At 44.7% G+C, this 14,803-nt stretch overlaps 1 protein-coding gene across 4 annotated transcripts in view; it reads right to left on the bottom strand.

The window, feature by feature from the left end:
- Positions 1 to 2,405: 2,405 nt before the first annotated feature.
- kifc3 (kinesin family member C3) overlaps positions 2,406 to 14,803 on the bottom strand; it is a 36,545-nt gene continuing 24,147 nt past the window's right edge. For 2 of the 4 annotated variants that reach the window (XM_041041931.1, XM_041041954.1), the window contains 13 exons: positions 14,027 to 14,200; positions 12,233 to 12,380; positions 12,014 to 12,144; positions 11,545 to 11,656; positions 11,101 to 11,282; positions 10,686 to 10,790; positions 10,443 to 10,573; positions 7,947 to 8,070; positions 7,516 to 7,645; positions 7,038 to 7,267; positions 6,328 to 6,480; positions 5,901 to 6,030; positions 2,406 to 5,051 (listed from right to left, as the gene is read on the bottom strand). In XM_041041931.1, the coding sequence (XP_040897865.1) occupies positions 4,984 to 5,051; positions 5,901 to 6,030; positions 6,328 to 6,480; positions 7,038 to 7,267; positions 7,516 to 7,645; positions 7,947 to 8,070; positions 10,443 to 10,573; positions 10,686 to 10,790; positions 11,101 to 11,282; positions 11,545 to 11,656; positions 12,014 to 12,144; positions 12,233 to 12,380; positions 14,027 to 14,200 (1,818 nt within the window). In that variant the 3' untranslated portion in view covers positions 2,406 to 4,983. The remainder of the gene's footprint in view (positions 5,052 to 5,900; positions 6,031 to 6,327; positions 6,481 to 7,037; positions 7,268 to 7,515; positions 7,646 to 7,946; positions 8,071 to 10,442; positions 10,574 to 10,685; positions 10,791 to 11,100; positions 11,283 to 11,544; positions 11,657 to 12,013; positions 12,145 to 12,232; positions 12,381 to 14,026; positions 14,201 to 14,803) is intronic. The other 2 variants (XM_041041939.1, XM_041041947.1) reach the window with 2 other exon arrangements.

Raw genomic sequence — 14,803 nt, 5'->3', positions numbered from 1 at the left:
ATGACAAAAAAAGTCAATTTTTTGTCAGACCTCAAAATGTCATGAAAAGTGTCATAGTATACTAAGGCATGAAAATTTGACAAAAAAAGTCAATTTTTTGTAAGAGCTCAAAATGTCATGAAAAGTGTCATAGTATACTAAGGCATGAAAATTTGACAAAAAAAGTGAAATTTTTGTCAGACCTCAAAATGTCATGAAAAGTGTCATAGTATTCTAAGGCATGAAAATTTGACAAAAAAACTGAATTTTTTCTAAGACCTCAAAATGTCATGAAAAGTGTCATAGTATACTAAGGCATGAAAATTTGACAAAAAAAGTCAATTTTTTGTAAGACCTCAAAATACCATGAAAAGTGTCATAGTATACTAAGGCATGAAAATTTGACAAAAAAAGTCAATTTTTTTCAAGACCTCAAAATGTCATAAAACACGTCATACGCCGGTATGACATCAAAATTTGACAAAAAAAGTGAAATTTTTTTCAGACCTCAAAATGTCATGAAACGTGTCAAAGTATTCTAAGGCATGAAAATTTGACAAAAAAAATGAATTTTTTCTAAGACCTCAAAATTTTATAAAACACGTCATACGGCCGTATGACGTATAAATATGACAAAAAAAGTCAATTTTTTGTAAGACCTCAAAATGTCATGAAAAGTGTCATAGTATACTAAGGCATGAAAATTTGACAAAAAAAGTCAATTTTTTGTCAGAGCTCAAAATGTCATGAAAAGTGTCATAGTATACTAAGGCATGAAAATTTGACAAAAAAAGTGAAATTTTTGTCAGACCTCAAAATGTCATGAAAAGTGTCATAGTATACTAAGGCATGGAAATTTGACAAAAAATGTCAATTTTTTGTAAGAGCTCAAAATGTCATGAAAAGTGTCATAGTATACTAAGGCATGAAAATTTGACAAAAAATGTCAATTTTTTTGTAAGAGCTCAAAATGTCATAAAACACGTCATACGCCGGTATGACGTCAAAATTTGACAAAAAAAGTGAAATTTTTTTCAGACCTCAAAATGTCATGAAAAGTGTCATAGTATTCTCAGGCATGAAAATTTGACAATAAAACGGAATTTTTTCTAAGACCTCAAAATTTTATAAAACACGTCATACGGCCGTATGACGTATAAATATGACAAAAAAAGTGAATTTTTAGTAAGACCTCAAAATGTCATAAAACACGTCATACGGCCGTATGGCGTCAAAATATGACACAAAAAGTCAATTTTTTGTAAGAGTTCAAAATGTCATGAAAAGTGTCATAGTATACTAAGGCATGAAAATTTGACAAAAAAAAGTGAATTTTTTAGTAAGACCTCAAAATGTCATAAAACACGTCATACGGCCTTGCCATAACTAGTGATGGCAGATCGAGGCTTTGTTGAAACTTCCACACCTGATTCAAGAAAATGGTTCATTACCCGAGGCTTCAATGACATAGCTCAAGTAGGACATCTAGTGGTCAATAAAATGGAGTGCAGTCAAGATGTGTCATTTATTGCTTCATGGATTGTTTGGGATTTTATTCGCCATGCACATTCTTGTTCGACTACACTACATGTTTGCATAGTTTCAAGCTGACACAATAAAATGCATATTTCAAATATATATATTAAATACATTGGCTATATTATTTGACACGTCTGATTGTTGTAGGAAACAGCGATATACTTGGCCTGATATTTTGTGTTATGAATCGTAAGCTATCCTAAAACAAGTCTAAATAGTCAACAGCTTAAAAGATGTTGAATACAGGGTGTCTAGTCCCCAGATGGCAAATGTGATCTCATTCCAAATGTCTAACTCATGAGGTAAATAACACGCAGCTCTGACAGGAATCGAACCCACGCTACATTGTTGCAAGACAACTAAACCAATGGCAGGGTTTTGATACCGAACGAAGAAGTAAGTGGTTCATACGTCATAAATCACATTTTTCCAAACCAAAACACACACGTCTGACTCCGAGTCTGACTGTCATAGAGCTAGATAAATAGTACTTTTCTGTTTGACTGCACCAGATGATAATGTGGTTTCAAGTGGATTATTATTACGTATAATAACATATAAAAAATAATATATAATGATAATAATGACCGCCACTATATAGAGCTATCCTATCCCTGAACACACTCGATCCCGCCATGTGATTCACGTGACAAACCGAACCACTCAGGTGATTCGTATGACGTTCGAAGCACTCACCTGCTTCGAATGTCAGTACTCACATGACCAAACCACACCTCGGCACAGTGGTTCGATACAACTGCTTCATGAGCTACCGCGCATGTGTCGGAGCCTCGGGTGTCAGAGGACCATCACTACCTGACACAGCTATGGTGTTTTTCCCTCAGTGAGTCAACATGGGCTGAAGAATTTTTTGTTTGTTTGTTGGAGTGTTTATTAAAAAGGGAATACAAAAAAGCCAAACTGTAGGAATGTACAGTGGAGACAAAGCAAGCAGACATGTTGATCATCGCGTTTCTAAGCATTCCTGTTTACTACAGCTACAACAGTTTACATCCTCCGGCATCACATCAAGCTCAGCACCACGATCTGTTCAGACTGAGGTCAAAGGTCACCTGTGGTTTCCTAGATTAGTTCTCGACAGAGGTGACGTGACGACAGCAGGATCACAGCGAGACGAGACAGTCGAGGAGAGCTGAGAAGGTCTGAGCGTTTGATGAACGAGCTGAAGGAAGACGGAGATTCATTCACTGCATGAACAACAAACAAAAAAACATCCACAGGAACTAAAACAACAATCATGTACACACGTGACTGTTTCCTCGTATTGCTCACATCCTATTGAACAGCTCGGTATCAGTGGAGTACCCTGATTGGATAAAGGGCGACAGGACACGAAGTAAGTGTCCAATAGAAAACTACATAGGACAGAAGACGTGCAGAAATGAGACTAATCTCAGGATTGATCTCAGATGTCTCACGCGGTCCGTGTCCTCCACAAAAAGAAAAACATCTCAATAAAACAAAAACAAGATGAAAGCAGGTTGAACATAAATACAACCACATGATGCATATATTATAAACCACATCTGGAACTGGGTTAGAAAATAATCTACAAATTTAAAGTGCAACTTTACAAAGAAACTATAAAAGAAATACTGTGATTGGAAACACACTGATCTCTGGGAGGATGAGAAACGTTAGTGAGGACCTGAGTTCGGTCCAGACGGAACGCGCTGCAGAACTTTGGGGGTTTCACTGGTTCTTTATCAGAGTCACTCGAGTCCTTTAACGTCCTTCATCACAGCAACAACGAAATCAAAGCATTTGTCCATGTTCTCTGCCGGAGGAGAAAGGAGTCAGTGTATATTTAAGATTGTTCCCATCAATCTTTGCGTCTTTATCCTGCTCTGCCGCGGCAGCATGGTGGCGGCGTCCCAGCAGGTAAAGTCCTCAGGGTGTTGGCCGACACCCCGCGGTCAAACCCGGATTTCTCACGGCATCGTCTCTGGGTCTCTCAGGCCGTCAGCTTCAGTCGTCCTGCAGAGAGGGACAGACCATTAGTCAGCGGCGATGAGACACGTCCCTGCGTCAGACCACGTGTGTCAGGCCACGTCCACGCGGCTCCACATAAACATGGAAACATGTTTTTTCTACACTGGCCTCTTAAACACATTCAGGTGATTCACACCGTTTCCATCTGAAACAAATCTGAAACAAAATGAGGCCATTTCATAGCTGTCTGTGTCCACTGTCCACTGTCCCTCCTACATGTCCACAGACTAGGGCTGAACGATTTTGGAAAATAATCTAATTTCTAATTAATTGATTTTTTTTTAAACCAACATTGTGATTTGAGGTCCGCTCATATGGAGTTACGTTGCCCCTGTTGTGTGTTGTCCCACACAGCTGACGCGCTACTGCTGTCTGGCACTACATTTCCCGCTGTGTCAGCTTCTGTGGAGACGCAGGTCACTGTCAATGCGCAGTCGGTGTCTCGCGTGTCACGTGACAGAGTGTAATCGCAGTTTCTGAGGTTGAAAAATCGCGTTTTTTTCCACGTGGCAATATGATCACACGTGTAATTAATCGCTCAGCCCGACCACAGACCTAACTGACACCGCTCAGCGTCGCGTCCGGACTGTTCACCTGTCTCACTCTGTCCATCTGCTAAAGACAGACGGACCCTGGACAGGACACAGGAGTTTAAACCTTTATGCTGCTCCCTGTTTGAACAGATACCAACGTGTTTCCACATTTATGAGTGTAGACGTGGAGTAAGCAATCCCACAATCCTTTGCTCATCAGCAGGACGCCCAGCCACAGACCAGCGGGGGAGGGGGGAGGGGGGGTCAGGATCCATCCACACACCAACTCACTTACAACAAACAAACTCTGAAGCCACAAGGAAACGACGTTAATGGATTTAATTTAAATCTGCTGAGAACAGGATGTTAAACCGACACACACACACACACACACACACACACACACAGACACAGACAGACACACACACACACACAGTGTTTCCATCGCTTTCATCTCTGTGTGTCCAGGATGTGTGTGTGTGTGTGTCGTACAGTATCTCAGCACTGACACATATTCAGTGACCAGCTGCTGGTGAGGGTCTGGTCTCCTGTGGTGAACCTAAGCTAACAGTTTCCCATCACTTCAGGTGTTTGTGCTAAGCTAAGCTAAGCTAAGCTGGATGTCTCTGTTCTGGACACAGAGACGAAGCTGGACGTGTCATTTCCTTGTGGCTTGAACTCGTTTCTCCACCGAAGCTGAGTCTGGTGTGGAACCAGAACCAAACTCCAGCGTTCGAACAGGTGACACAAACAGTTCACTGCACACAGGAGGTCTCTGGGCTCTGTGGGCCCTGCTCATGGCTCTGCAGGCGCACAGACAGAAGCTGGTGGAGCTCTGGGAGGTGGGGAGTGTTAGATGGGTGGAGGGGGGGGGGGCACCATGCCATGCTGAGCGCGTCCATGCCAAGCTATCCACCAATCAGCATACATCCCCACCTACCTGCCCACCGTCCCCCACCAATGGGCTGGATCTGTCTACCTGCCTGTCTGTAAACCAACCAATCAGACCACAGAATGAAGACAGAAGAAGAAGAGCAGACTGACAGCAGGTGATGCTGGGAAAATCCTGCTTCACTGATACAGACCTTATTGCATTTCCCAAATAATCAGAGCTGCAACGATCAGCTGATTAACTGATCCCATCAGCTGATTAACTGATCTGATCAGCTGATCTGACTGATTCATGATTTAAGTCACTTTTTAAGTAAAAAAGTTCCAGATTCACGTCGAGTCTTTCAGCAGCTGAAATATTCAGACACAACCAAAACCAGCAAATAAAAACACTGATTAGTTGATTGAAAATAAGCAACAGTTCTGATTATTGATTAAGTAACTTTTCCAATAAAAATGTCCAAACAAATCTCTGGTTTATTTATTAGTAAATAAATAAATAAAGTGAACATTTTCTCTTTTTTCTTTATCCGTTTGTCTGATATCAAAATTAAGAATTTAATATACTAATTTTTTTGCTGCAGCGTTACATGTTACCTGTTAGTACTTCCTGCAGATGTTTCACAGTAAAAGTCTTTCCAAGATTAACAGTGACAAATAAAACAGCAAAGAAGAAGTGATTGGAAATAATCAGTGGATGAAAACAGGATTATTGTCAAACATCAGCACTGTGGTGAATATGACGGCTCTGTCGCCATGGAAACGAACAGGAGGCTGAATTTATCAAGATAAAAGGTAAATACGGAGGAAAACAGGAGCAGATCACAGGCCAGGGAGGAATATTACTACGAGAACATCCAGACCTGAGTGTGACAGCAGTAAAACCTCTGTGCACAGCTGCGTGTACCTGTGTGTGTACCTGTGTGTGTACCTGTTCATATCTACCTGTGGACAGTTGGGACTGGGACCTCCTGCGGGAGCTGCTGGGGGTTCTGGAGGTGGAGGAGAGGGTGGAGCCGGCACTGCTGGCCCGAGAGATGGGGAGAGGTACGGGGGTCACCGGGGGAGAGTCCAGCTGAGGGGAGGTCAAAGGTTGAATTTTCAAGTTTAGTTTTCAAAGTAAAATTATAGTTTAGTCTTTAATGTCTGAATATTTTTCAAAATTCTTTTATTCTTTTTATTTTTTTTACCTTTAGTTTTATTTTCATCAATATTTTTAATCATATTTTCATGTATTATTAATTTTGTATATAGTATAAAGACTTTTTTATTTAATAAGACAAATTAATAAACGTTTTTCAGTGTAAACTGCATAAAATGAAAAAACATGATGTAAATCAGGAAACATCTGGCCCAAACATCTGTTTGTTACCTCAACGCTGTCGTGGGTGGGTGAGGACGAGGTGGACGAGTTCTCGTGTCTCCTGGAGGACGAGGACGAGGAGCTGAGCTCGACGCTGCGAACACGCTGAGCGAACTTCAGCGAACACACCGACTCGCTCATGTTACCAGGCAACGGAGAGACCTGAGCACAGGAAGGAGTCACACTCATCTGCTGACGTCGTCCTGTTTACACTGATCTGCTCTTTGTTTCTTCACATTTTAACTCAAGTTCACAAGATTTACTACAAAACTCAACTTTCCATTTCTGCTAATGATCAGATTTTCCTCTGACCTGCTTCCTCTCAGGAAGCTGCTGGTTTCAGTTCATTTCTAAGGAAATCAGAGTGATGAGACAGCATCAGTGTAGCTGCACGTTCAGGCTCCGAACTCCTCCGGAAACGTCTGACTGTTTCACCTGCTCAGCACTCACACACAGGTGCTGTCAGCAGTTCTATGAAAACTAAACTGAATATGATCACGTCACATTCGGTTTCATAACAAAGATCCTGCAGGTAAATGAATCCAGGTGAAATGCAGCATAGTGTAGATACACTTCATCTGATCCAAGGAAACAATCCCCCGTCTGTGTCTGTGCAGCTGTTTCCACTTTTCTCTTTCTGTCTCATCGTAGTTTGGACTGAAACTAGCAGCTTCCTGGACAAGGAGTGGTCGGTCCTTTAAACCCGTTCCTGGTCTCACCTGTACCATCATGAGGGTCTTGCTGTCTCCACTCAGAGAGTCCTGCAGCAGGTAGGTGAGCCGGGAGTTTCTGAACGGGACATGGGAGTGTTTGCTCCGCAGTGCGTTGATCACGTCGCCGAGCGCCGACAGAGATTTGTTGATGCACTGAGCCTCTCTGAGCCGACTGCCCTCCGCCCCAGACTTACCGATCCTCTCCGAGCCCGCCAGGTCCACCAGGTTCAGCTTACCTAAACCAGAACGCACCAGAAACACTCAGCACAGAGGCCTGTGAGGATCCGGGTCAGAGCGTGGACCCGGTGACGGTCTGAGCACGGACTGTTCACACAGATATTCTCCAAATTATTTAGAAGGAAGTTTTATAATTTAGCTTGAATGAAAGTGAAGATGGAGACAAAGTCCTCAGGTACTGGACTTTACTGCATTGTCCTGAGTTGGTTGTGTGTGTGTGTGTGTGTGTGTGTGTGTGTGTGTGTACCTTGTGTGCGGGTTCCAGTAGCAGAGTTGAATCCAGACACAGTGATGATGAGCAGAGCGTGTGAGCGAGAGCTGTGTTCGTTCAGGTTGGTGCAGGCTGTCGCTCTGTTCATGTGACCGAGCTCAAACACCTGAGGACAGGTAGATCACACACACACACACACACACACACACACACACACACACACACACACACACACACACACACACATTAGATTCGTGTGTTTCAGCGCCGGTCGTCTGGTTTCCATATTCGATGAAGGTTTTATTTCCTCTTTGAGGTCTGTGATATTTAATTCACTGAAAGATTCAAACCTCTCCAACACTCCTTTAAACTTCTTAATCTTCTCATTTTTTCTCTGCAGACAAACAGCAGAAACCAGCAGCTGCCTGGAGGCATTTTACACTGAAAGGACAGCAGGAAGTTCTCACCCTGTTGATGTCCTCGGGGCTCTGCACGGTGAACTCGGTCAGTCCGGGGACGTAGAGCTGTCCGCTGCCATCAGGGTTCATCTTAATGTCAAGTTTGTCTGTGGGATTCTCCCCCAGCAGGTCCCTGAGGGAGGACAGAGACATTTACTGCCTGCGGACTGGACTCAGGGCTCAGACAACACATCACAGCAGTCAGATTATCCAGACGAGAGGAAGTGACAGCTCCATAAACCCCTCCCTCACAGTTTCAGCAGGCCTCAGGTCAGGAGTGTCAGCGCTAACCTCACCCTCACCTCACAGCATTTTCATATTTCAGAATTTACAGATTCAGAGACAAACCAAAAAAAAAAAAAACGTTTGAATATTCCCCTGCTAGCTGGCTGCAAAATGTGGAATGGATTTCCGGAACGGAGGCGTGTCTCAATGAGACGCGGAGTAATGAGACACGCCGCCGTTCAGGAAGTCCATTCCACAGTTTGCACCAGCTAGCAGGCTAGCATTGAGCAGCACCGTGGCTAACCAACTGTTCAGCACAACATGTCCGCTGTGTGGAAATACTTTGCACCAGAAACACAACAAAGCAAGACAGCAACGTGCGATGTTTGCAAAGACGTTGTACCCATAGACATGGACGTAGCACCAGTGACGTCACCCTTTGGTTTCGCGGAGTCGGTTTTGTGACCAAACCATGGGCACTTGAGCTGCGCCATCTTGGATTTTAGTGGGAGTGTACTTTCCACATTTCGCGGAAAGACGGTTACTCTACGGGTCAGCCGGGGTCAGCCGGCCGAGAGCCCGCCCACTTAGGTCGGAACAATATTTAATATTTACCGGCTTTCACCGCTGCCTCCATCCACTATCCACTTACAGCAGCGCTAGAGCTGAGTTGATAAAATCGATTCTCCAATTCTGAATCAATTCTAATTTTATTTTCTAAAGATCGATTCGTACGTGCTCGCGTACGAATTCGGGTCATCGAATTCACGCATGCGCGCGGTGTGAAGCTACCAAACTGAACATCGTACAGTAAGCTATGCTTACTGAAACGTTAAAGTGCAAATTTGGGCGTTACTGAATTACGTGAGACAGTACGACGCCATGTTGTTGACGCCATTGTTTGGTAGCTTCACACCGCGCGCATGCGTGAATTCGATGACGCGAATTCTTACGCGAGCACGTACGAATCGATCTTTAGAAAATACAATGAGAATTGATTCAGAATTGGAGAATCGATTTGATCAACACAGCTCTAGTTAGTACAGTCCACACTACAACAAGCCATACTGCCACAGAAACCTATCCGAACACTGGCAAACAAACATGGACACTGCAGCCGGTAGTCAGAGGCCTCTGGATGTAGCCGTCTAGCCCAGCCGATGCTTTGTTGCTGCTACAAGAGCCAGTATACTTAATTTGTGCTGATCAGATCAAGCAGCCCTTTATAAATATTTTATTTGGAGAGGGGTAGTCTAAGAGAAGGTTAAGCTTTATGGATATCTGTCTTGAATTTAATAAATATTGACTGTTAACAGGATTTCTGTTTTTCTGACCTTATACTTACCTCAAGTTGCCTTTTGGGACATACATGCATACATTCGTACATATCATACTTACCTGTAGAGAAGATTTATTAAATCATATAAAATCAACAATTAATAATATTAAAGCAAACAGAGCCCTGGTACAGAAACAGTATCGGCGTCGGCAGATATCCAGATTCAGGTATGGGGGTCGGATTGCTGTATCCCTACAGGCAACCTGCCGCCATCTTAACTGTGAACTGTGCTCGTTTCATAGACAAGAAGAAAACATGCGACTGACTGAGGGAGGCCGAGGTTCAGAGCTGGGTCAGCTGAATCATAGTAAACAGAACAGGGACTGACTCTGTCCCCCAGCCACAGGTTTCTCCCCCTCTCACTGCTGAGCTGTGTGAAACCGACGTGCTCTGAGCTCACTGATAATCCAAACCCTTAATCTCACTCAACTTCTCAGAGTTCTGGACCTTTCTGCCAAAAACTTTCATCCAGCGTCCAGATGTTGAGCTCTCACAGGCTTTACACAGCTGTTCTCTTACACAACAGCTGGACAGATTAATATGATCCACCTTTACATAACTGCTCTGACACTGCAGCACATCTGTCCTGAAAATGTTGAGAGGTCTCAAACTCATCCTCCGCTCCAGAAGAGCAGGGACACACTGACCAACCACATCTGCATCACTCCAGTCCAAAGGACGAGTCTCAAACCATCACTGAGTGTCTCCTGCAACACACACACACACACACTACAGCACCACATGTGTATTAATCTGCCGCTGAACTAGTGAAAAACCAGTGAATTCATACTGAGCTCACATTAACCCAGACTCTGATAGTCTCCAGGGTTCATCCTGAGGGGAACATGAACCACACTGCATCAGTATCCATCGTCTGGTTGTTGAGACAGCGTCGTCAGGTCTCAGCTCTGACTCAGGATCAGCTCAGGCTGCTGCCTCACCGTAGAGTCTCGTTGTAGATCTCCACCATGCTGACGGTGATCTTGTAGTCCCAGTCTGGAGCTTTGTCCGTCACCTCAGAGAACAGCAGGCGAAGCGCTCGCTGGTTGATGCCGGGGTCGTCGATCACGCCCTGAAACACACACACGTGTGACTGTTGTTTCAGAGAAGACAAATGATCATCAGGTGGTCACAGAAACAAAGACCATGTTCACACACGTGGGACATATTAACACTCATCCTACCTCCATGGTGTAGGTTTTCCCAGAGCCCGTCTGCCCGTAGGCGAATATGCAGATGTTAAAGCCATCAATACAGGAAGTGACCAGAGACTGCACCTCCTGAAACACCTGATGGACCAATCAGAGAGAAGACAGACAGGTGAGACATCCTCCATGTGTTCTGGAGAGGATCTGGAAAAGACTCAAAGACAGTGAATCTGAGACCATGGATCATCCTCAGTGGTTCAAGTACCGAACAGCACAGATTATACGAAGCTGTAACATGATTGGCTGCTGTACACCTGAGTATATTCACTACACCTCTGACTGTCCTTCAGTCAGTTTACTGCACCTGTGTGACAGTGGTCAGGTGTGTGTCTGTGTGTGTGTGTGGGTGCTGTCGTACAGACGCCTCCTCTCTGTGTGAGGACTCACTGACCTCCTCCTGCGTGGCCTGAGGAGGGAAGACTTTGTCCAGTTCAAAGGTCATGATCTTGCCCTTGTTGGAGAGGTAGAGGATGGCGTCGTCGTCCGAGTCAAAGCTCAACATGGTTTTGGCGTCGGCGGCGTCCTGCTCCTCCTGACTGACCGGCCGCACGCGGCAGAAAACACGGATGTTGCCTGGGAAACGGAGAGCAGGGACACGGGAGACAGGATTTTAGTTTCACACTTTAGACCATCTTCACGGTTCTTACGTCACTAATCAACCAGTCTGATCTCTGCAGCTTCAAAATGATTTTAAACACTTTTTAAATGTTAAAGTCGTCAAACTATCCAGAGTCCGAGCACGTACAAACAGAACACTGTAAAAAAACAGATACAAAAACAGGGTGATGTTTTTAACACGTGAAGTTTTTGCTGATGTAGAAAATTTGTTTCAGACCTTTGAGTCGAACCAGCTCGTTGTGACACTTCTTCCTCAGGTTCATCTCTCTCTTGTATTTACGCAGCAGCTCCTGGTTTGTGCTGCTCACCTCACTGATCACCTGACAGATCTGACACACACACACGGTCAGGAAACATGAGAGCTGGAGTGAGAAGAAGCTGAATAAGGTGAAAACGGCAGCGTTTCAGTTCTTAATGGTGAGTGAAGGTGAGTGAACCCTCTCAGGTAAACTCAGGTAAACTCTGAACCTTTTTCAAAATTTCTTCTTGAGACTAACTTTTACATTATTTACTTATTTACTTCCTGCTTATTTATTTATTTAGTTTCCACTGTGAAGAACTTTCTCACTTTGTCACTGAACAGTGAGACATGAATGAAAGTGGGAACCTTTGACTGTCGACCTGCAGTGAGGTCACTCTGATGTCACTGCTCAGGTGCTCTCACACAGGTGCTCGTCTTCACTCACCTCCTGCTTCGCCTCGGTGATGGCTTTGTCCAGCATGAAGGGGAAGTCCTGCACCTGCCTTTTCAGACAGTTGTAGTCGCAGGTGAGAGTCCTGAGAGCCGGCTGCAGACTCAGCAGGTTCATACGCACTCCTGAAACACAACAACAGCACAAACACACTCAGCTCAACATCAGGCCGACCGCACACGGTGACAGAGGACAGACAGGACGCAGTCCCACCTGCCAGGTTCTCGTGGACAGCCTTCATCTCGCTCTCAGCTCTGATGAAGGCCTCCTCGATCACTCGGTTCTTCTCCTCCTCCAGGTTCTGCATCTCCGCCTCCAGCTGACCCTGAGCTCGCTCCATCTCTCCTTCATACACCAGGATCTGAAAGACAAAACCCAAACGCTGAGAGGACTGACAGCAACCGGCCAGACAATCAGAGAGGACCAGCAGCAACGAGCACCACGCTGTGCACGATCAGATGTTTACAGCTGTTTACAGCTGTTTACGGCAGGTAACTGGTAACAACAGCAGGTGAGTTCTGAGGAGCTCCAAACTCCAAACAGTCTCAAAGGTGGATCCCAGAGAGCTGTGTCAGTGACAGCAACACAACCACAGCTGAACCTGGAGACCGACAAGTTCTCTCAGGTCATAATGATTCATAATAACAACAACAACAACAATCATAATAATAATGATAACACATCAGCTGAGGTAGAGTAATTAAGAACAGTCGCTTTAGCCGATCATTTACATCTGAACTGTCCAAACGTCTCACAGCAGAATGTAGTTTCCTGTTTTTTCAGCCTGTTTCTGTTTCTACATTTTCAATAAATCTGTTTTTTATTCAAAGAGATCTTTGACTTTTAATTCAGTGAGAAATTTTTTTTTTTTTTAAATCAAAGTAATGAAAAGTTTTGTTTTGGTGTCTGATCTACGTTAAATCTAAGATGATCAGCGAACAGGGATAAAACCACAACCTACATCAACACACAAACATAAATACTACACTACAGTCATGATCTGCTGGTATCACTGGAGAACACACAGGTAAATCTGAGCACAGGTGTACGGGGAGCCTGAACACAGGAAGGCTACATTCACACTACAGGGATAAATCCAGGTTAAATCCTGGCTGCAGTGTGAACGCAGCCGTCACGGTGCTGAGGAATACAACAGGGAGCACTGGGAGAGAGTTACTGGGACGGGTTCATATCACAGACTGGGAGAGCTCACAGAGTCTGACAGGTTCCAAAGCTTCCCAGTAAAACCAGTTTAGCCACATTTCCTGACTGCTGGTCCATTTCAGGAGTGAAGTGGTTTCAGTTTGAGTTTGTGTTTGTTTTGCAGCTTTGGATCCTGAACTCTCAGTCAGGGGGGGGGGTTAACTCTCACTATGACCTATGAACTTCAGTGATGTCACAGAGAGGGGGCGGGGCCAACCTTGGACAACCTGCGAACCACCTCACTGTTTCCCCTGCCGACGGCTTTGGAGAGGAGGCTGCAGAGACGGCCTCGATCGGCGAGCAGCTGCAACCGGACGCATGCAGAGAGGAGAAGGTTAACTGCAGAGGTGGTGGGGGGGTTAGTGAGCCTGAAGGCATCACATTCATCCACTCACCGGCCTCACCACAGCTGTGGCTCCAGCTGTTTATGGGCTTAAAGCTAAATTCTAGTTTATTTTAAACTGATGTATTTACCATGAATATAACTAAGTGAAGTGAGTAAAATCAGCAGTTTGTACAGAGCAGCAGAGTCGCTCTGTCTGCTGGCACCAACCCTGGAGGATAAACTGGTCTAAGGATGGATGGATGTTTTATATTCTCATCTCCATCACTGTGCTTCAGTATCTTGGATTATTTTATGTTTGCAGATTTGTTAGTGTTTCCACAGGTTAAACCTCAGGAGTTTTGGCTGAGACTTGAATCCTGTCCTACGTTAGGAAAGTTGATTTCTGATTCTCTGAGACGCCTGATAAACTCTGTCTGTACTGACACTCATCCCGACACTGAAACACCTGTGGATGTTACCTGCGTCCTGAGCTGAGCGCAGGTCCTCTGAGACTCGTGCAGCTGTGTCTCCAGCTCTCTCAGCAGCTGTCTCTGGACAGATAGCTGCTCCTGCAGGGCGGCGTTTTTCGTCTGCATCTCAGCCAGAGCTTTCTGAGAGTCGGCCGACTCCACCTCCACCGTCTGAGTCACATACTGAACAACAGAACCAGATCGGATTCCATCTCTTACAGGTCAGTTATTGATACACAGTGTGTCATCTGTATTACTGATTGATCATGATTAAAAGTACAAATACTAATTGTCTATAAACACAGAGCTGCCACAGGAGAACACAGTTACACTTCATGAGACACAGAGACATATGTGGACACGATGGCTGACAGTGATCATTACACCAGAATGAACTTCTATTCAGTGAACTGTATCTCACTGTTCAATCATCCCATTGGACAGGTGTTTGTATCCAGTGTCCCTCTCTTTTAGCTCAGTGTTTGGTCTCCACCAGCTCCTGAGGGAAACATCAGGCTCTTTAGCTGCTAAACACTGCACCATGTTCAGCAGCTGCTCTGTCTGAGTCTGAGACTGAGTCTGAGTCTGAGACTGAGACTGAGACTGAGGCTGAGACTGAGTCTGAGTCTGAGACTGAGACTGAGGCTGAGACTGAGTCTGAGACTGAGTCTGAGGCAGAGTCTGAGGCAGAGTCTGAGACTGAGTCTGAGACCGAGTCTGAGACCGAGTCTGAGTATGAGGCTGAGTCTGAGACTAAGTCTGACTCTGAGTCTGAGACTGAGGCTG

Source organism: Toxotes jaculatrix, chromosome 1, assembly GCF_017976425.1.
Source record: "Toxotes jaculatrix isolate fToxJac2 chromosome 1, fToxJac2.pri, whole genome shotgun sequence".
Classification (NCBI taxonomy): domain Eukaryota; kingdom Metazoa; phylum Chordata; class Actinopteri; family Toxotidae; genus Toxotes; species Toxotes jaculatrix.
The sequence above is the reverse complement of the archived record's forward strand: the minus strand, read 5'-3'. Positions and strand labels throughout refer to the sequence as shown.